This window comes from Siphateles boraxobius, unplaced genomic scaffold (assembly GCF_051911475.1).
Source record: "Siphateles boraxobius isolate OS27281-9 unplaced genomic scaffold, OSU_SipBor_1 90, whole genome shotgun sequence".
Classification (NCBI taxonomy): Eukaryota; Metazoa; Chordata; class Actinopteri; order Cypriniformes; family Leuciscidae; genus Siphateles; species Siphateles boraxobius.
The window spans coordinates 700,451-722,500 of NW_027509220.1; the positions used below are offsets into that span (position 1 = coordinate 700,451).

Consider the following 22,050-nt stretch of genomic DNA (forward strand, 5'->3'; position numbering starts at 1 on the left):
TATCTATTTAAAGCTACGTTGTTTTCTTCACAAAAATCACATCAATCAATATTGCATGTCCAAGTTATTATTTACAATTGACGCTGGTTGTTTGGCAATGGTACATTTTGTTCTGTGAGACGTAACTTGCATAGTACTAAATGTTCTGATTTCTTATGTTCTCACACAGTGTCCAGTACAAGGATTAAATTTGAAATCTCTCCTCTTCTCTGCTCCCTCTTTTACCTTTTGAAATTCTCTGGGTCTGAAATGTTCAGCATTGCTGTTGTACAGCTAAAGTTGCCCAGGCAATGTGTGAACAAAATCAGTAGGAGGCTGGCGTCCAATGTTTTCAGTCACGTTCAGCTCAAATGGAGTTTTTCAAGAAGAAACATAAAATCTCTGTTCCAAAATCTACTGAGCTGTCTCGCTGCCTACTGCCTACATAGACGGCTTCCTTCTAAGGCAGCGTCCTAACCGTCATGGAACGATCAAATGACTGATTTGGAATGCTCTACATAGGCACATAATACATAGAATGTTCCAAATTATGTTGAGCGTTCTACATTATAAGTACCAGAATTGGAATGCTCTACATAGACAGTGTAGTTCATGTAGAGTGTTCCAAATCACTTAGTGTTCTAGATAATAAGTAGCTGATTTGAAACACTCTGGATATACAGCGTAGTGTATGCAGTGTTCCAAATCATGTAGAGTGTTCAAAATGATAAGTGCCTGATTTGAAACACTTTGCATAGACAGCGTAGTGTATGTAGAGTGTTCCAACTCATGTAGTGTTCTACATAAGTTCCTGATTAAGAACCCTCTACATAGTACTACAAATAGTGCTCTGCACGAGAGACTCAGCAATTGATTCCAATTGAGTTTCCAATTGAAAATCCTCAAAATACTTCAATATTGAATGAATTCTATGTTTATAATCAACAATTCTTTTTTTCTGCCATGTTGGATACATTTTCACAGAGCTTGTTGCAGCGCATTATGGGATTGGCTTCTCAATTAAAGGATACATCCAGTGTTGCCTTTATTGCCTTGGCTAAAACAAGTAATCTTACGAGTCAGCATCATTAAGAAAGCCATTGGATCAGCTTTAAAGTCGGGAGCGCACCATCGATGGCGTAAAATGCCTCCATAGGCAGCTCTCAAGGATTTGGAACAGAGAAAGAGAGAGAAAAAGCGTTAGAAAGGTTCCCCGAAAACAGACGGAGAGAAATGGAGATGGAGAAGGTGGGAGAAATGGACTGAAAAGAGAGACTGAGTGGGAGCAAGAGAAGGACAGAGAGAGAGAGAGGGAGGAAGAGAGAATTCTGCAGTGTGCCATTAATAGTCTGGATAATGATTTGCTTACAAAACAGAGCTGTGGGATTAACAGTGTGTTGGATCTTTTTCCCACAGCTAATACTGATGTTATGGAGCTAAGCTTCCATTGGCTAGCATACGTGAGTGTTTACTTTCACTCAGTTCTCTTCTCTATAATAAATGTATGTTCTATATAGAGTGATTGGCTGACGCTGGATATCTAGAGAGAATGGCGGCTGATGAAATATAATGACGGCATATGCAATCTACACATTACAGAATTTAGATTCACTCTCTTATCTTACACATACTCAAAATCAATTTACACATTTCAAGTCTGATCAAAGTCCGTAACCAATTGTTTTGTTATGTGGTAATGGACACAAATGACCTATTCATTTAGAGAAGTTGAAGAATTAAAGGGATTTGAAGGGAATAAAAAAGAAACATAATAGATAATAGGCTCATAAAAAACCTTTAAAACTTACTAAAAAGCATGTACAATTCAATGCATTTTCCAGCTAAAATGAACACTAGTCGCAGTAAAATACCAACAACTTTTATTCCTTTTCACAAAAATTCTGATCAATATTATTGATTAATAAAGACTTATTTTCATGCATTTCAGTATGTTATGATCTCAAAAGACTTATACCATAGTCAGTCCATGATTTGTACGCTAAAACATTTTGAAATTTGCATCACAATAGCAGCTCCAGATGTTTGTCTATCGGGATGTAGTAAACTTACTCGGTCGCGCTCGAGTACGAGTCTCGTCATTCAGCAGAAGTATCGCCAGAGGCATGTTTTTCCCAAAGAGCCTGGGTGGAAAGTAATGCATTTTAACTATGTGCAAATAATGTTTTTATTTTAAATTGTCACACAATATTAATTATATGCCTAGTATTATGAAAATGGATCCATTAATGTTTCTTGCCTTGACATTCAATTACATTTATGCATTTAGCAGATACTTTTATCCAAAGCGACTTACTTTCTTTTTGTTGATTTTTTCTTTTCATGTGAGCGTTTGTAATGGTAATTTGTGCTGTGTGAGTGTGTGTGTCCTCTCACAGATATTACTTGTGCCTTGGTTCACTAAACATTACACTGAAGATCCGCATACCAGCGTGTCTGATTAGCCACTTTACCAATTCTCACTTTCAATATTTCCACCTGCTCATTTCCTCCATGTTACTCAGTAATAGTGTGTGTGTGTTTATGGAAAGAGACTGCTGATTTACCGAGATGGTTCTCACTGCGGAACATGAAATCCACGGGGAGGAGTCGGATCCAGATCCAACTCCTCCCACCTTGCATACACCTAAATCTAGCCAACTCCGCCCCCTGATCCCTAAACACACCCCTAATCCCTAAACCCAACCCTAATCCTACCCATCTCCACCCCTTGGATCTTGATCCGACTCCTCCCCGTGGATCTCATGTACTGCATTGAGGTGCTACTGGATTTACCGAGAAGATTTTGTTCTTAGTCGTATGACAGAAATGGCATTCCAAGCTATCTGAGTTTTGGTTTTGTTGATGGGACGTTTGAGAGTCTCACTCTTGAGTGAGTGCTCCGTTCTTATTGATATCAATGGATGCTCAGTGTATTTGTCACACCAGTTTGTAGCAGCCCGACTCACCATCACACGAGTCTTGCACATAGAATTGACGCGCTACATATAAATGCTATTCTTTCTTGTTTTTTTCTTGAGTTCTTTCGGGATTATTCAGCCTTTAAGAACAAGCGGCTCGTTGGTTCAGTGGGCGGGAATAATGAGCAAGCAGCAATCTCATTGGCTAGCGCTCACCTATTACATAAGGAATGTGCACGTTTCAGCAAATCAGTTTGAGTGAATGCAGATAATGTAATTAATATTCATGAGCCCAGCAGCTCATTAGACTTTAGCGCGTGTTATTATATTATTAGTGATAGGAGAATTAGCAGCAACCAAGTAGTAGTATTACTGTACTTTTTTTGTTGTTGTTTTGGTAACGTTACAATAAACGTTTCCATTTGTTAACATTAGCTAAAAAATACTTCTAAAGAATGTGTTAATCTAAGTCAATGTTAATTTCAACCTTTACTAACACATAATTAAAATCAAAAGTTGTATCTGTTATTATTATTTTATGGACCTGTGCAAACATGAAATAACAATGAACATTATTTTTTATTAACTAACGTTAACATAGATTAATAAATACCGTAACAAGTGTATTGCTCGTTGATAGTTAATTAGTTAATGCATTAACCAACCTTAACTAATGGAACCTTGTTGTAAAGTGTTACCTTTTTTTTTCATAAACACCAATATTATTGAATGACCGATAATGTTAAGCATCACTGTCAGCCCATAAGTTCAGTCATAAAAAAATGCTTGACTGATGTTTTGTTAAAAGTTGTAATGATTTCAAATAACACCACATATGAATGTATCTTTGTAAAAAGCTGTCATTTTGTGAAGAGAAGCGTGTGTGTGTGTGTGTGTGTGTGTATATATATATATATAATGTGTCTATGTATGTATGTGTATATATATATATATATATATATAATGTGTCTATGTATGTATGTATATATATATATATATATATATTAAAAATATACTGTAAACAATTTACTAGTCTATGCAAATTTTCTGTTGTGCATGGACAGATTTTATGGGATTTCTACTTACAGGACTGTTGCGCTTATTTCTGCAGAATTAAATTCCACTGCTAAATCTCATTGGTCTAAAATCTTGCTCCACACATTCAACAAATAGGTAAATATACATCACATATATTGTAATGTGCTGTGAATATGATGCATGGCTTTGACTTGAGTGCAGACAGACGAGTTGGAGCAGAAACCCGGTTAACCTTTTGGAGTGGCTGATCTCACTGATGCTCTTGTGTCTGAATGAGAACAAATCCCCACAGCTACGTTACAGCATCTCGGGGAAAGCGTCCCAGAAGAGTCAAAGCTGTTAGGGAAAACCAGCTCCATATTAATGCTTTTGAAATGAAATGTTCAGCGAGCACATATGGCTCTGGTGTTTGGGTGTCCACTTCCACAATCTGATTAGCATCTATGCAATTTCCAGGAGTCCGTGTGCTTTTGTTTTTATAAGTACGCCTGGAGAGAAAGACATCTTTATGCAATTGATATAATGGCCCCTTTTTTTGGTAAAGAACTTTTTTTTTATTTATTCATCCATTCACTCACTTAATTTTTTTTCTTTATCTTTTTAAATAAAAAAATACATTTTGCAAAAAAAAATTTATTTTGTGTGGCTTAACTTAAAAATAGTTTTTCCTGGAAAGAAAGACACCTATAGAAGGTAATACAAGTGCAGTTGATATAATGGACACTTTTTTGAGGGAAAAAACTTATTTTATTTATTTGTTTGCTTGTTTGTTCATTTATTAATTTGTTTATTCACTCACTCACTTAATTTATTATTTATTTATTTATCTTTTTCAATTGAATATTTGTATTTATTTATTTATGATAGAAGTGCAGTTGATATAATGGGCACTTTTTTGGGGAAATAACTAATTTTATTTTTATACTTATATATTAATATAACTATATATTGTTTTAATCATTTTTAATTGAATAATAATTGTATTATTATATCCATTTATTTGTTTGTTAGTTTTTATGGCTTGATCAAAAAATAGTCTTCTCTTGGAAAGAAAGACATCTTTAAAAGGTGATACCAGATATAATGAGCACTTTGTAGTGCACTGGTGTTTTATATTACAGTAGTTCACTTTTGAAGTGGATCAAAAAAGTTCATCAAAGTTGTCCTAAGACCAGAACGGGTATTGTTCAAAATTCATGTATAATTTTGATGTAAGGTTTTGATCCACTTCAAATGTTGTCTACTGTATTTATTTATTTATATTTTTTGAGCAGGAGTTTTAAGTGCCTTTGAATGGAACTTAGCGTTTCAAAAAAGACAAGCATTCGGCACCAATTGTATAATTTGGACTCCTTTTAAAAGCATTGTACAAAGAGGTAAACTACAGTAAATGGATCAGATTTGTCTGACTGCTGTGAATCAGTCTCCACTGAGGATCTTGGCCTCAAATTACTCAATCACTGTCAAGTGAAGAGGCTTCAAGATTACTGAAATATTGAACAATATTTAGCAAGTCGTTAAGATATGCATCTGATCCATGGAACCAGTTTCCACGTGAGTGAACATAAATGGAGACATTTAAAAAAATGTCCATGCAATCCAGGTGGACAGTGATTCGCTTTGCCAACCTAAAAGCCAGCATAACAGACTCATATTCTGAAGCCATACAATTGCTCCGTCATCAGCAACAGAAAAAAAAATACTTTTCATGTCTTAAGGATTTTGGTATTTTGTAGCAACTAATCATACTTTATTGATCTGTACCTGTGTTACTGTGAACGCCTTGACGGGCGTCACAGCGTGATCATGGTTCAGATGTTTGTGCATCACTGTAAATGGATGTTTCACTGTTTATCTGGAGAAAGTGCACAAGACCTGCCGGAGCTCCTGTCCTCTTCCCCCGGTTACCATGGTGATCCGGGCCGCACATTCATGATGTGGCTGCGCAGCTCAGTCAGAATGTTTGTGTGTGTGTGTGTGTGTGTCTGTGTGTGTGTGTGTGTGTGTGTGTGTGTGGACTGCCCACAGGTGCGAGTGCTGTTGCTCACCCTCTTTGGCACTGAAAGGCAGGTTTGGTTTTCACACCGTCTCTACAGTGTTTCGTTCTCCTGTATTGCAGTGCCAGTGGATGTTATATTATGATAAAGCTGCCAGTTAAAGCCTCTAGGGGCTGAATTTTAATAGACACGGCTAAACATGCCAATTGCTTTAGGTCCTATATAATGAGATATATAATGAGATATATAACATAGAGGTATATATAAGGCTTTTGTGACTTAAGTGTGTGTAATTGTCCTATTTATAAAATAAACAATTCTTCATCAACTTTATGAACTAAAATAATGTTGAATAGAAAAAATGAAAGGTACAAGAGCAATACATACAATTATGACATCCACTACGGTAATAGATAGAAACTGTATTTATTTATTTCACCTATCAGTCATTGTTTTTAGTAAATGTTCATATTTAATCATATAATACATAAAAAGCTCTATTTATTATTATTATTATACCCCATGCCAATTGCTTGAGGTTTGTTTTAAGACTGTTAGGCTTTTATTCTTTTTTTCATTCTTTTTTTGCAAACTTTTGCCAATTGGCAATATATATATATATATATATATATATATATATATATATATATATATATATATATATATATATATATAATTATTTATGTATTTGCCCTGAAATAACTTTTTTTGTCATTTGAACCATCAGTCAACCAACCATATATAATGTGTGTGTGAGTGCGTGTGTGTAGAAATGAGTCGTGAAACAACTTTTTGCCTTTTTTTGTGTGTGTGTGTGTGTGTGTTTGTGTGTGTGTGTGTGTGTAATGAGTCGTGAAACAACTTTTTGCCTTTTTTTAAGGGACAGTGGAGTCAAGAACCAGATCAAACTCAAACCTGGGTCAGCATGAGCATGTTACTATAGTTTACTTTTGTTTTAAATTCACCACAATATCATTGTGTACATATTGTGAACATTGAATGAATGAGGAGAAATCCATGCTAATGAAATGATCTGATAAAGCCAATAACCTATGTTTTGCACATCAACAAAGTCTGTGTGCATTTCCAGTAAAAGGATTGTGTGTATCAGCAGGGTAATTGAGTGTCAGGATCATTAATGTGATGACGGCCGAGCATCAGACGCTTCTCGCGCATTAAACAGCAGCACGTCTTTTTAATATCCTTTCTCTCTGCTCGTTTCACAATCAACATGCGCTGGAAAGATGTCATTTTGATTAACTCAACAGATTCCTAGTATCATTCCTCAGTGAAGAAAGCTTAGTGCTGTGACATCATTAACCGTGTTTTCGTTCGCTCATTAACACGGAGGATAAGCTGACCGCCACGCGACACACAGACGCTGTTATCGCCTTTCTCACAATATTCACACACCTCATGGATTGCAGCATTATTTGTGCATTGTGCTTGATAACCTGCATTTGTCAAATGACTTGCACACTCACCTTCCCGGCATTTTCGAGGCTTACTTATTTTCAAATCAAATTTGTTCCCAACATGATGTTTTATCATCTATACCAGGATGTTATTATTCTGTTCAGATAAAGTAGTCATTAGCCGATATTACATTTTCAGTGCTGATACCCGTGTCTGATGGTCGATATATACCTCATTAAAATACAGTAAAATCAGTAATATTGTGAAATAATATAACAAATTAAAATTGCTGTTTCCTATTTGAACATATTTTGAAATGTAATTTATTCCTGTCATGCAAAGCTTAATTTTTCAGCATCATTACTCCAGTCTTCAGTGTCACATGATCCTTCAGAAATCATTCTAATATGCTTATTCCTTAATGTTGAAAACTGTTTTTAACAGTGGTGTATATGTATTAATGGATCCCTATGTTGATGGATTGAAAAGTTAAAATTTTATTGATTTGTTTTGGAGATTTTTTACATTTTCAAGATCACTGCATTCTCAGCCTTTTCTGTCGCAGTGTTAACTGTAGTGTTTTCTAGCCATATTAGCATATATGTTGACATTTGATGTTGTTATGACGCTTGAGCTGTCACATTCACCACCTTCTTCGTCTGTGTCTTCACTACACTTCCCAGCATCCCCTGTCATCATCACCTGCCCCTGCGCCTCATCACCCTCATCATCATCATCACTGTCACCTGTTGTCCTTGTCATTATCTGTGTATTTAAGTTCCCCTCTCACGCTTGTCTTGGCTGGTTATTGTTTGTGCACTAGCCAGAGCCCTCATCGCTGGTCCCGTCCAATTCAGAGTCTTCACCGCTGGTCCTCGTCCAGAATCCGATGGAGTGGGATTTAATAGACTCAGAGCCCTCGCCACTGACGCCGCGCAGCCCAGAGCCCTCGCCGCTGACGCCGCGCAGCCCAGAGCCCTCGCCGCTGACGCCGCGCAGCCCAGAGTCCTCGCCGCTGACGCCGCGCAGCCCAGAGCCCTCGCCGCTGACGCCGCGCAGCCCAGAGCCCTCGCCGCTGACGCCGCGCAGCCCAGAGCCCTCGCCGCTGACGCCGCGCAGCCCAGAGCCCTCGCCGCTGACGCCGCGCAGCCCAGAGCCCTCGCCGCTGACGCCGCGCAGCCCAGAGTCCTCGCCGCTGACGCCGCGCAGCCCAGAGTCCTCGCCGCTGACGCCGCGCAGCCCAGAGTCCTCGCCGCTGACGCCGCGCAGCCCAGAGCCCTCGCCGCTGACGCCGCGCAGCCCAGAGCCCTCGCCGCTGAAGCCGCACAGCCCAGAGACCCCTTCACTGCTGGTTCCGTCCAGCCCAGAGACAACTTCGCCGCTGGTTCCGTCCAGCCCAGAGACCCCTTCACCGCTGGCGCAGTCCAGCCGAGAGACTTTTTTGGGGGGGGCAGTAGGCCCTCGCGTCCATGAGCCCACGGTCACCCGAAGGGTCCTCACTGCCATGGCCGCCCGAAGGGTCCTCACCGCCACGGCCACCCGAAGGGTCCTCACCGCCTCAGTCGCCCCTAGGGCCTGCTCCGCCCTGGCAGTCTGCTCGTCCTGCTCCGCCCTGGCCGCCCGAGGGGTGGTCTCCTATTCCGCCATGGCCCCTTGACCAGTCTGCTCCGCCATGGCCGCCTGGACCATCCTGGAGTCCTGCTGCATCCGGTCCTCCTTCCTGTCACGGACTCCAGGATGCCCACCCCCCCTCCCGTGTTCTGTCTTGTACGGCGCGGGGGTCGCGCCTAGCGGGAGGGGGGAGTTATGTCACATTCACCACCTTCTTCGTCTGTGTCTTCACTACACTTCCCAGCATCCCCTGTCATCATCACCTGCGCCTCATCATTATCACCGTCACCTGTTGTCCTTGTCATTATCTGTGTATTTAAGTTCCCCTCTCACGCTTGTCTTGGCTTGTTATTGTTTGTGCACTAGCACACTGTTCTATTGTTTTGGATCTTTGCTATTAGAATAAAGCCTTTGCTATTTTGTATCTTCGCGTACCGTCATCTTCATTCATCCACCATCGGACATTACATGAGCTGCTTAAAATAAGCTGAATTTCTTTGCTTCAGATGTTTTTTCCAACCAAAGCTCATTTTGTGATAAACGCATTTATACAAATCAGTCACATACTGTAATTACAAATCAAATCAAGATTGTTAAAAAATATAAATGGTTCATAAATATTCTCTAACCACTATTGTATTGCACATGCTGCATATTTCACATCAGGTTTTGTGATAGACAGAAATGCACGTGAATGAATGTGCCGTCAAAGACAGACAGGAGTTTAAAGCTCTATGATTTAATCATCACAAATGTCTATTTCTCAATCAGATGCACTTATTGTACATGTTCACACATGAACCAGCCGCAGTAGCGTCAGGGTTTTGAGACGCGTCTTCATTGCAGCTGACCTGAAATGAACTCGGACACGCGCTCACACACAAGTGCAGCCCAGTTGTTTAGCACTATCAGAGATGTAGCAGATGTTGCACGACATGTGTGAATGTGTGCACTATCTAAAGGAAGTATTAGACATGCTCCACTGAACCCTGGCTAGGATTTGTTTTGTTAGGGGTGTGTGTTCTCCTCTGAAGTGTATTAGTGTACATTAACCTAAAATGCTCAAAACACATACAGTAATTGTTCTCATGACAGTGATCCACGCTTTGAAAAGCATTTAGATTCATGAATTTATGCGCCAGTTCTAGAGCTTGTCTGAATTTACAATGATCAAAGAATAAAACAAGTCTTTCTTGCATAAGAAAAATTAAGCGCGTTTTAAAATTGTGGCATAATATGTGGCATAACAAAGCTTGTAGAATAAAATGTGTTCAGCGTGTACTAAACTAACAGCAAAAAGTGCCATGATAAAGTACTGTTATGTTTGCTGATAATTACTTTCATGGTATTGCAGGTAACCAATATGGGCCTATGGCCTATATTAAATTGTTTTACTATTTTGCCTAATTAAAATATATAGTTCAGTCATGAAACTCTAGAGGGAGCAGGCTGGTCCTTTACAGGCAATCTGCAAGCAATCACATCATTACCGCATGGCACAAGCTGATTGACCTCTGCTGATCCTGCAGCCAATGAGATTGCTTGCTTAGCACTTAAATATATTACTTGTTTTCTGTAAGCGTAATGACGGTACGCGAAGATACAAAATAGCAAACAAGCATACAAGCATAAATTACTTGTTTGCTTTAATGCCTCTGAAACCCTCCACCTCCCCCAGCTCCAACTGCTTAAATCTGCTGTGGGATTTATGTATGTCTATGGGCCTGTAAAAACTGTAAATAGTCTAATATAAAAATGACTCTTATGAACCGGTTACTTAGGCACTGTTTACACCTGGTATTAAGATCGATCGGATCACAAGTGGACGATGCTAAATACAGGTGTAAATTTGGTCTAAATAGTTTCAAGTTTGTCCACTTTCGACCACTTCCTGAAGTAGTTAACACATTCGACCGGATCGCTTTCATAGTGTAAACGCTCATGGGGTCGAATGTCTTCAAACAGCCACAAAAAAAAAAGTCTACTCTCCATCTACTGACCTAATGATTAATATTATAGGAAGCGCAAGATTGGTTTGAAGATGAAAAACGTAAGCACAATGTTCTCCTATCTTTCCTGATTTTTAACATGCACTTATGTTAAACATGCACCTAATCAGTACTTAAGTCTTGTTGAACAATAAAATTCTAACAAAATAAAATTGAGAAGCAAAACTACAATAAGACTTTATCTCATTAGCAAATTGTTTTTTTTTTGTGTGTGTTTCTTACATGTATGCTGAAAAACTATTTGCCAAATAGGCAAAGAATACATTTTAATTAATAAATATATTCTGGATCATTTTCCATGAACACCTGAACCCTGAAGAAGCAGCTGTAGATGGGAGGGGCCGATGGCATGGGAGGGGTTTGAAGTGGGCGGAGCTACATCTATGGGAGGGGCTTGTCTCTGCGAGAAGATTCTACAATCACAGCAAACACTGACATGACGTGAGTGTCTCAGTCAGCCGGCGATTGTTCTGATCTCATGGAATATTATTATCCTATGACATTTTGCTTATCAAGTAACTAAATCTTGTTTACCAGAAAGCAAGGCATAAATACTGAAAAATAAGATCTGATTGGAACATCTGGTCAGTGTAATGCTTGAGTTTCTTTGTATGTGTTTGATAGATGTTCTGGACCAGTGAATGCATAAAGAGAGCAGGAAGACCGGAATGACAATGTACAAGTTTCAGAACAATAGTGCAGTATGTTGTGCATAGCAGTGTTTAGAGTTCAGCATCATGATAGCATTCATGCACTCTAGCTAAAAACAGCATTCGTACACGGAAACCCACCGAACTCACACGCAACTTCATTTGTCTTGTTGCTCGCATGGTATTTGAACACATCCAGTAAGTAAGGGTGTTCTGCTTGTTTCAGAGAGCAGGTTTCGAGTCACATGACCACAGTATCCGCACTGCCTCCTGCTGTTGTTCAGGCATCTGTCAGTGTGGGAATGCTTCACATTTCCCCGTGAGCGGGTTTCATGTTCAGCGATTCCTCCATCTAAAGCTCTCGTGGAATGTGGTTCAAGTTAAGCCAAAGTCCCATTGAGTCTGACACTACTATTACAGAAAACATATATTAATTTCTAATTTCCACATGTGTGCTTTCTGTTAATCTTAACAAAAATTTTTGGGTCAGAGATTGTGATGCAAATTATTTGTTTAAATTTAGGCCAAACTGACATTGAATAGAACAAGTTTTTAAATATTTAATTATTTAATCGTTAACACTTTACAATAAGGTCTCATTCGTTATGCATTCGATAATATGAACTAACAATGAACAGCATTTATTAATCTTTGTTAATGTTTGTTCATGTTAGTTCACAGTTTATTAACTGTTAACATATTCAACTTTGGATTTCAAATATGTATTCATAAAAGTATTGTTCATTTTTGGTTCATGTTTACTATAATTAACTGATGTTAACAAATGAAACCAGCATTTGAGTCATGCTAGAAAGGGTCAATGAAGAAAATATATATAAACAATTGCAAATTTCTTTAAAACGTTTAACAAATTACCTGTTAATCATTATTTATTGTTGAACGTTGATTATGAAGTGTTACTGAGAAAATCTTAATACTCTGATTTTTACTCTGAATTAATTGATTTAATTAAACAATATGTTTAAATAAATTGGTTGGTCCAGTATGTCTAATAATATATGTAATATAGCACAGCTTTTCATGTCTTATTGCTTAAGTATTGATTTTGTCCCATAAACAGATCACGTAATGAATATATTTGAAATCAGGCGAATTATACATTTCTTTACAACATTCCATTCCATATTAATGAATGACCTGTTAATCATTATTTAATGTTGAACATTTATTTATTAAGTATTGGAGAGAAAATCTAGATTTTTTATACTGGGGGTTGACAAGCATTATTCTAAATGAAAGAGTTTCTTTGTTTAATTAGTGAATCAGTTTAAAGATGTAAGAATTTCCATGTATTAATTGCTTTTGTAGTGCCAATGTGTGAACAGCTAGTTACTTAAAAAAAACTTAAAAACAAGACCTTCCCTGACTTCCTAGGTTGTCTATGAAAGCCTGTAGACTGATTTTTTTTGAAGGACTCAGTTTACCGGTTTTTGCCGGGAAAATCAAAAGGATGTGATGTTTACACACTTCTGAGAGCCTCTCTTCCTTTCTGACACACTAATGCTTATACAATGTTCAGAATAATGCCTATTCTGTACTGTAATGTCAATGTGTCATGCAAAGAAAAAGGATTAATTCAAACTATAGTCTCATATAACCAGTTCTATATAGTCTATAATCTCACATATAATCAAACTACCATAACAGCATTATTTTAATTATCGGTGAATCGCAGAGTTGGTGCAAACATTTCCACATCGCTATGGTCAGATGCTTTCTTAACTGCAGTATTCAATGCTGTCATTGTTGTTGTGTTTATTTTGTTATTGAGAGGAAAGTGTGCAGCACATGTTTACACACTCATCTAAACGTTGCTCTCAGGAGTGTAGACTGCGTCAGGATGTTCGGTAAAAGTGTATTGCTGCAAAGGTATTTCATTCTTTTAAGCAAAGAACGAAAAAGATCTTCGCTGTGAGTATATCGGGGCATCGAATCACATTCAGTCTCCTGGATGTTACGTGTTCGAGTGCGAGCAGTAAGTTGCCAGCTGCAGTTCACCTAACGGCCACCGGTCTCACTAATAAGAAGGGTTTCTGAATTCTACATACATCCCCTTTAATAAAGTAATGTTGTAATACAATTTGTTTGTCCAGTATGCCTAACAATGCCCTGTAGTCATGACCATATTCACAATATAGAACAGCCGCTCATATAATTATTGATTTTTGTCCCGTAATCAGATCACATAATGAAAGAATGGATATGAAATTAAATCAGGTGAGTTTATCTGTGGAACTATTACAATCCAATGTTCTACCATTAGAGGTAGTGAAACCCTATCCTCCCTTTGACTTGATCCATCTGTTGTCTCTGACCTTGGCTTATGACCTTTCTCTGTCATCACCACCCACTGTTTTTGTGCGTGTATTCTCGGCTCCTCTGTGAAAAGCTGAGTTAGTGAGGAGCTCCTGATTCTCGTGTCTGATCTGGGCTGTCGTAACGGCGGTCACGTCTCCTGCTGGGACTGCAGAGCTCTTTCTGTTTCTCGATCTGCATCTGTTGGTGACTCATTCAGTACATTTTAGAGCTTTGCATGTTAGTGCAGACAACTGTTCGTTAAGCTTGTGTGTGCAGACCATAGATTGTAAAAAAAGATGGACGATGTGTCTCCACCTCCTTGAACTGTAGAATAATGAAGACAAATGTCCCAGAAATGGCCGCTGTCATCTTGCGCTGGTGACTTCATTTGGAGCCAGAGTCTGCGCAGTAGTGTTTGTGAGGTAATGATCGTCACCTTGTTTATAGCATCAAATATCTAACTAAAAACAAACGTATTCGAAAAACGAACACTCGGCTTGATAAGAACTACCTAAAAAGGCAAAACCCGTCTTTGGTGAAAAGTTATTAGAAGTGTAGTTTGATTTTTTAGTGTGGCTCACATCCCATTCATTTACATGTAGAGGGTGGGGTTTATGACCTAACACTGCAACCAGCCACCAGGGGGCGATATGAATGCTTTGGCTTCACTTTTCAAGATGTGTACGGCAATGAACATTAAACGAATGTTTAAGTGCAAACTTGTTGAAGATTAGCCGATGGGCCGTCGATTCATTAAATAAGCGATTTTATCAGAAAAGCCGTTTATTCAGAAGAGTGAAGCCTCTCCTCCACTGACATCCATTAAAGAAAAACTGAGGCATTATGCTTTTTCTGGCTAAGGTTGCAGGCTTGCCTTCCAGTGGCTTTGCAGACAGTTATAAGCTTTTAGGCCTTGTTTAACCTGGTGTTTAAATCCATCTTTTTTAACCCAATTTCAACCACTTCTGTCCTGATTTCTTCAAGGGAAGGGTAAATCTATGTGTTTGATCAGATCTTATGATCTAATGGACAAAAAAAAACTTGTACAATTTACATATAAACGCGCACGGAGACGACAGAAAAACACATAGAGATCAGCAGTGGCGTAGCGCAAATCCACACGTTCGAACACATTCGACCACATGAGCGTTTACACTACGAAAGAAATCCGGTCAAATGTGTTTTCGACCGGTCGAAAGTTGACAAGCTCAAAACGTTTTAAACCCAGTTTACACCTGTATTAAGCATCGTCCACTTGTGATCCGACCGACCACAATGCATCATATTACCAGGTGTAAACAGGGCCTTACACACTAAACCCGGTGAATTACCAATTGACTTTTCCTATAGACAAATGTGCTGTTTACTTTTCCTATAGACAAATGTCCTATAGACAAACGTGCTGTCTGCATGCTTCTCAGCCTCGTCCCAGATGAGCTTGAACCCGATGTGGGAAGGATGAGAGAGACTTTGATGATGGAGGTGGCCTTCTTCACACACCTCGTGTTATAAATGTCTTCAGGCCCCAGTGATACGCTGTGCCGTCTTCACTACTCGCTGTAGGGCTTTCCTGTCAAATGCTGCACAGTTTCCTTACCAGACGGTGGAGCAGCTGGTTAAAACATTCTCAACGTGATACTCTGTATTTTTTCCATATTTTGCATGTAAAAAACTGAACTTTACCAGAGGTGTAACGACTGTTTTAGCTGCAGTGTGTTTGTGCATTGCTTATGCTACACGATTTAAAAAAGAGGTGATGCTTTTCAGGCTAATGGATTTTTTACATGATTTAAACACTGATTTAAACACATGATTTAAACACATTCTGGTCATAGATATGTGAAAAGGTGTTGATTCAATGATTCAATATCTTGAATGTTTTTGGAAAAGCTGACCCAAGTCTGCACCTGTTTTCCACAGCAAAGCCTCCTCCGTTTGCACACCCCTCATCTGTATTCCAGTCATGTGTAAAATCTGGAGTAGTTTGTCTTGGTCTGTTTTGAGAGCTCGGTCAGCGGCCTCTGAAAAAGGTCGATTTTAGCCTTTGCTCATCCCTCTTAAACTCTGCCAAGGCGCATTCCTGCACACTATCTGCTATTTAGCTTTACTAATGTGGGAAAGATTGGCATTGTTTAGATCGACATGCTTTGGGGAATTCATTTTGAATGAATTGCAGTTACTTGTAGCGTGGTTTATTGGTGCACATTGTCTGTGTTTGTTTGTGCTCCTGATTAAGGAATTATGCAAATCAGATAATGATACAAATGCCAAAAAAAGCCTTGGCTCAATTGGTTCTCTATACCAATATAGACTTTTAGATTTAAAAAGGAAAAATACAACATAATAAGACAAGTGGAACTGAACCCATGTGTGGTTTATTTAAACAAAACATGAACAAACACAAAATGAACAAAGACTTCACTTGACTTGAGCATGAACGCACAGTGGAAACATGAGGGCTATATATACAAAGACTAATGCACCTGAGCATGATCAAGACAATGAACCAATGACAAAACAGAACTGAGTGTCACATGACAAGATAAACCAATGGAAACAAAACACATGAAACAGAAGCAGCACCTGACATGATCACATGAGGAACAAAAAGAGGAACTATGTGTGTTCGACTTCATGCGGCGGTGTGCAGAGCGATCTGCGTCTGACCTGAAGCAGTGCATGCCAGTTTGAAATTTTATATGAGTTGAGACAGTGCCGATCCACGTGACTGACGTATGGCATCAAAATACCGTAAGAGTGATTCGAGAGCAGACGGCTGACTCTGACACAATATAACATTATGGTTTCATGTAAAGAGCTTTAATCGTTATAAAAACAAGGATTTGTGAGCATTAGTGCAACTGAAGGTGTTAGAATAAACATGAAACACATGTGATCGTTGTCATGTGGTGATTCCGGCCAATCGTGGAACAGCTGTGTCGTCATCATCACCGCATGACAACGATCACATGTTTATTCTAACACCTTCAGTTGCAAATGCTCACAAATCCATCTTTTTATAACGGTTAAAACTCTTTTCATGTAACCATAATGTTGTATTGTGTCTAGTTTATCAAAATAACACTGATTTAAAATATATAGACCCACTTTACGTGTATTTAAATAGTATAGGGTTATGTTGGACTGAATTCTTGTACAGATTTGAACCTTATGACTATGAGAATTTCAAAATATAAAAACAAACCACAAAACAGACATGACAAAGTATATCATTCTAATATAATATTATATCAAATTATAGGAGATAAAACATTAAAGGATTCTCGGATTTTATTTTAAAAATAATTTAATATAATATTAAAATTATGTCTTTTTTATAAATGTTATTAATAACAAGGAAGCAACAGGAGAGATATAATTATATTAAATATATATATATATATATATATATATATATATATATTTATATAGAAATTTGTATTTATGTGTGTAGACACACACACACACACACACATATATATATATATATATGTATGTATGCACAAACTTTTATGTTAAACGTGATTTATATATATAGCGCTACTGTGCAATATGTCAGTGCACTACCTACATGTCTGTGGCTCTGACACGAGAGGGAATTTACATTTCAAATCAATTTACGAATTCATACAGTATCTGGACTTGACATAAGTTTTATGTTGTTTTTTAAAAAAAACAAGCAAAATCATGTCTTGACTTGATGTTCATTATTATTGTTTGTAAAATAGAGCGGCTTTAACATTGTCATATCTGGTTTTGTGTTGTTGTGCCATTTTTGCCAAGTTCCTTCTTGAAGGTTGCGATGTGATTGTCCCGCCACAGTCCTGAGTGCAGTTCTCCGGTGCAGGTGCAGTGTGTGTGTGTGTGTGTGTGTGTGTGTGTGTGTGTGTGTGTGTGTGTGTGTGTGTGTGTGTGTGTGTGTGTGTGTGTGTGTGTGTGTGTGTGTGTGTGTGTGTGTGTGAGACGAGTAATCAGTGGACTGAGACTCCATTCTCTTCCACCTCCCTCCGTCATCAGAGACGCGCTGTTGTTTAGGATGCTCCTCCACTACCTGCCGGGACTCTCAGTAGATGATAAATCTGTACACCGCCTCTTCTGCCAGACTGCAGACCTCTCGCACCTGCACCGGTGCCGCTTCATGCCCGCCGGACACTCCTGCCGGGCAAGAGGGAAAACACAACAACAGAGACACAACATGCCCACTCCCGGGAAACTACAGCCACCCTTCGTACCGCACGGCCTGTTGCCATAGCAACCATCTGTCTTCTCCGGAGCGCAGGAATGCAGGGATGACAGGACGGAGGGGGAGGAGGACAAGGAAGTGCTTTATGCTTTCTTCTTCATCTGCATGTCTATGTGGGTCATTTCAGCTTTGAATGATCACTCGTTTGATCTGCGCATCTCTGGATCAGTTGATTCATGATTCACGAATGAGTTACGAATACTATCACAAGCTCCAGTACAATAATTACATATGAATATAATCACATTTTGATCATTTCATGTTTTTTATTTTTTTGTTTTTGTTTTTTTGTTTACTTCGTTGGAATGGTACGAAACTTGGTAAAGGTTTTGACACTTGCTGTCTGAACACACACACAAAAAAATCATGGACATGATTGGAAAAGGTTAAAGTTTCCTGAATAAGATAGTCACACTTGTTCTGTTTACACTCAAAAGTGAGCGCATTGGAAATGAATAGGAGATGAATTTCATCTAGTGGAAGCGTTTGGTACTGCGGCCAAACAACATCAGGTAACGCTTCATTTTACAGTCCTATTTCCCATGTACATATTATGTACTTATTATAGTAATTACAATAACTGGGTAATAACTAGGTACTAACCCTAAACCTACCCCTAAACCTAACCTTAACCCATGTACTTACCTTATATTACTCAGTACTTTCTAGGTTAGTGTACTGTCAAATGAAAGCTCATTTCTTGAGATATCAACCTCAAATTTGGAACACAGCTTGTTTAGATTAATGGCTTTGATTTTCTCAGTCAGTTTTAGAGTAAAAATGTTTTTTTTTGGAAATATTTATTGCATTTAAAATGTTTCTTTTTCTGCATTTTTCTTAAAAATAAATGTAAAATTTTATAACTTTCAAATTCACTTTTTATAACTATTTGTACTTCAGCAATAATCTGCTAAGTGTCATATTTAAAAAGAGACTGAACTGATTTATGACAGTTTAAGTTGGAAATTTAATTTTCAGGTCTATGTTTAAAAACTGAATAAATTGATTATAACTACAGCATAAATATAATTTAGTAGCATAAAATCCCTTAAAAATACAAAATATAAGAATTATATTAATTATCGAACTAAAATATATTACAATCATTTCATTGAAATAAAAATAAAAAATCTGTCATTTTTGACCGACACGCTGGGTTAAAAGACATTTCGTAAAATTTTAAATTACAGTAAAATCTGTAATATTGTGAAATATTATTGCAATTTAAAATAACGGTTTTCTATGTGAATATATTGTCAAATACAATTTAATTCTGTGATCAAAGTTTAATTTTCAGCATTAGGGAGTCTAATCCTCTAATGTGGAGTAACACATTACTCCAGTCTTTAGTGTCACATGATCCATCTTGAAAACCGTTGTGCTGCTTTATGTTTTTGTGGAAACCATGATACATTTATTTATTGTTTTGCATTCTTTGCTGAATATAAGGTATACATTTAGAAATATCACTTTTGATCTATTTAATGCTGAATAAAAGTATTATAGTATTAGAATAAAAGACCCAAAATATATAACATGTAAATATATTTATAATATGTAAATTATTACAATATACTATTTATTAAAAAAGGCATGTGCAAATTAATGTTTTGTATTACTACTTTTTGATGCATCCTAAAACAGATTGTTAAATATTATCCTTTCCTGTGCTCCTGGACTAACAGTAACGTAACGTCCCTTGATTATTTTTTAATTTTACTGTATTTATTTCTTGAATTAAACATTTTGAATCTCCTTGGCAACAAAGACTGTTTGGTTGAAATAACGGTTACTCTTAATAATAATAAAAATCACCCTTTTAAGCCTTTTTATGCATTTTGAATATCATCAAAAGGCAGTAAAATATAAAGATGCATTTTAGCTACTGTATATCCCCCAGCCCTAATGAGAAGTTTCTTAGATGTTCCATCTATAACATATGCACTTTAGTACGTCACAAAGCTCATGTTTTGCACCAGTACACGACGTGTGTCCTATAGATAGCAGCTCTGCAGTGTATTTGAGGTAGGAGCGTGGGTGCTGTGACTGTCTATGTATAGATGCATTTCCAGCACTGACATTCTCACTGAAACCTGCGCACAAACACAAACATACACTCAAATCTACCCAGACACACACACAAATGCTCAGTTTTATATAACCAACAAATCCAGAGCACTGCGCCGTGCTTATTTCAACATATTTCCTGCTACAGAATGGAAAGGGAATTTGAGAATACTTTTCAATTTGAGTCATTATTGGTGAAGTCGGCACGGCCTGTCAGTCAGGTCTGACCTGTCCATTACGATATTTAAATTTAGCTCAGTGTTATCAGTCTAAGGATGTTGACATTGTTGCCGGATCACGCAGACATGCAGGTTTAGAGTAAGTACTCTTTCACTTACAGGAAAAAAAGAGTTCTGAGGTAAAAGCAAAGAGCAAGTTGTGTTTCAAATCCCAGCGGTTGTCTTCCCAGTTTGGTATTTTTGTAGATCTCAGAACGTGTCTCTGGTATCTTGATGTTTTGGAGTGTTAATATGGCAGGCCTGTGGAGGGTGTGTCTGCGGGGCAAGTTGAGACGCCTGTTTGATGATGTCGGTCAGTTCTTCAGCTCGGTGAGATCATGCTCATGCGTTATTGCTCCAGGCTCATCGAGTAAAGCCGTTTGTCTGGTTTATCTGTTGTTGTTGTTGTGCAGAACTGGGAATTTCACTCTCACGCTGATGTATCTCAGTGATGTAGAACGACATACAGTATGAGAGCTGTTTAATATAGCAGTTGTTTCTCCTAGATTACAATGAGATTAAATAAGGAACAACTGGAGGATTTTGCTTTTTCACAAAATTTTCCCTCAGTAATGTTAGTTTTGCCTGAAAATACCCAATGTTTGCAATCAAAACTCCTAAAAATAAAAAGGTTCCAAAAGGGATTTTTCACAGCAATACTTTCTGTGAAAGTTCTTTAAAAAAAACTTTTTTTACAAAGAAGGTTTAAAAATAACCTTTTGAATGGAAAGATTCCGTGGATATTAAAGGTTCTTCATGGAACCATCGATGCCAATAAAGAACTTTTTTTTTTTTAAGAACTCTAAAGTTTCTCATTAAATTCTCGCAAAAGCAGATGATCTGATCTATGATATCACATTCATTTTATAGCTCTATTCTTACTGAATTTCAGTAGTTGTAGAACTTCTGTCCATCTACCAAGTGAGAAATGTTTTTAAACGTAACTTTCCTGATCTATAGAGCAGCCTCTGAGTGACAACTGTTAGCTTTATTTGCTGGTCTTCATTCAATGCTGTATTGTTTTGGGGTAGGACAGTCCAACAGCTGAATGTTTCACTGAAGACTCAATTTAAACACGCCCCATGACCGAAGAACACACACACACACACACACACCGCTCTGGTTGTGTGTTCACCTGACTTGTGTTCACTGTCTGCTGTTCGCGCCACACGCAGGATCAGTGTGTGATGTGTTGAAGGAATGGCATGCCAGGGAACAGGTGTGTTTTGGTTTTTAGTTCATTAACGTTCTTTCTCATCCTCACCTTCCTCTTCTCTCTCTCTGTCAGTTGTATTTTCTTCGATATTTCTTTGAATGAACGATTAAGTTCTGTTTTCATTATGTTAGCTTGTCTAAACTTGGCTTTGGCCTGTGGTTCTCGACTGGTTTTGCTTCAGGATTTTTCATTGGACATTAAATTGGATCAAACGTGATTATTGAAGTTATATTTCTGACTCTTGAATTCTGATTGGATGAGGCGCGTTTGCAACTGTTGTAAAATCAATACAAACACCTGATCACATGTTTTATATTAACACGCAACATTAGGACTACATTACTTACAAGAATGATTGTGAAAATTATT

The 22,050-nt window shown here is 38.0% G+C and overlaps 1 protein-coding gene across 6 annotated transcripts in view; it reads left to right on the forward strand.

The window, feature by feature from the left end:
• The window catches only part of tanc2b (tetratricopeptide repeat, ankyrin repeat and coiled-coil containing 2b), a 210,103-nt gene that overhangs the window by 133,953 nt on the left and 54,100 nt on the right, over positions 1 to 22,050 (forward strand). The window contains exon 1 of one of the 6 annotated variants that reach the window (XM_077224638.1): positions 21,563 to 21,684. The exons of the other annotated variants lie outside the window; for them this stretch is intronic. Coding sequence (XP_077080753.1) covers positions 21,666 to 21,684 — 19 coding nt within the window. The 5' untranslated portion in view covers positions 21,563 to 21,665. Of the gene's footprint in view, positions 1 to 21,562; positions 21,685 to 22,050 lie in introns of those variants that run through there. 6 annotated transcript variants of the gene reach the window in all.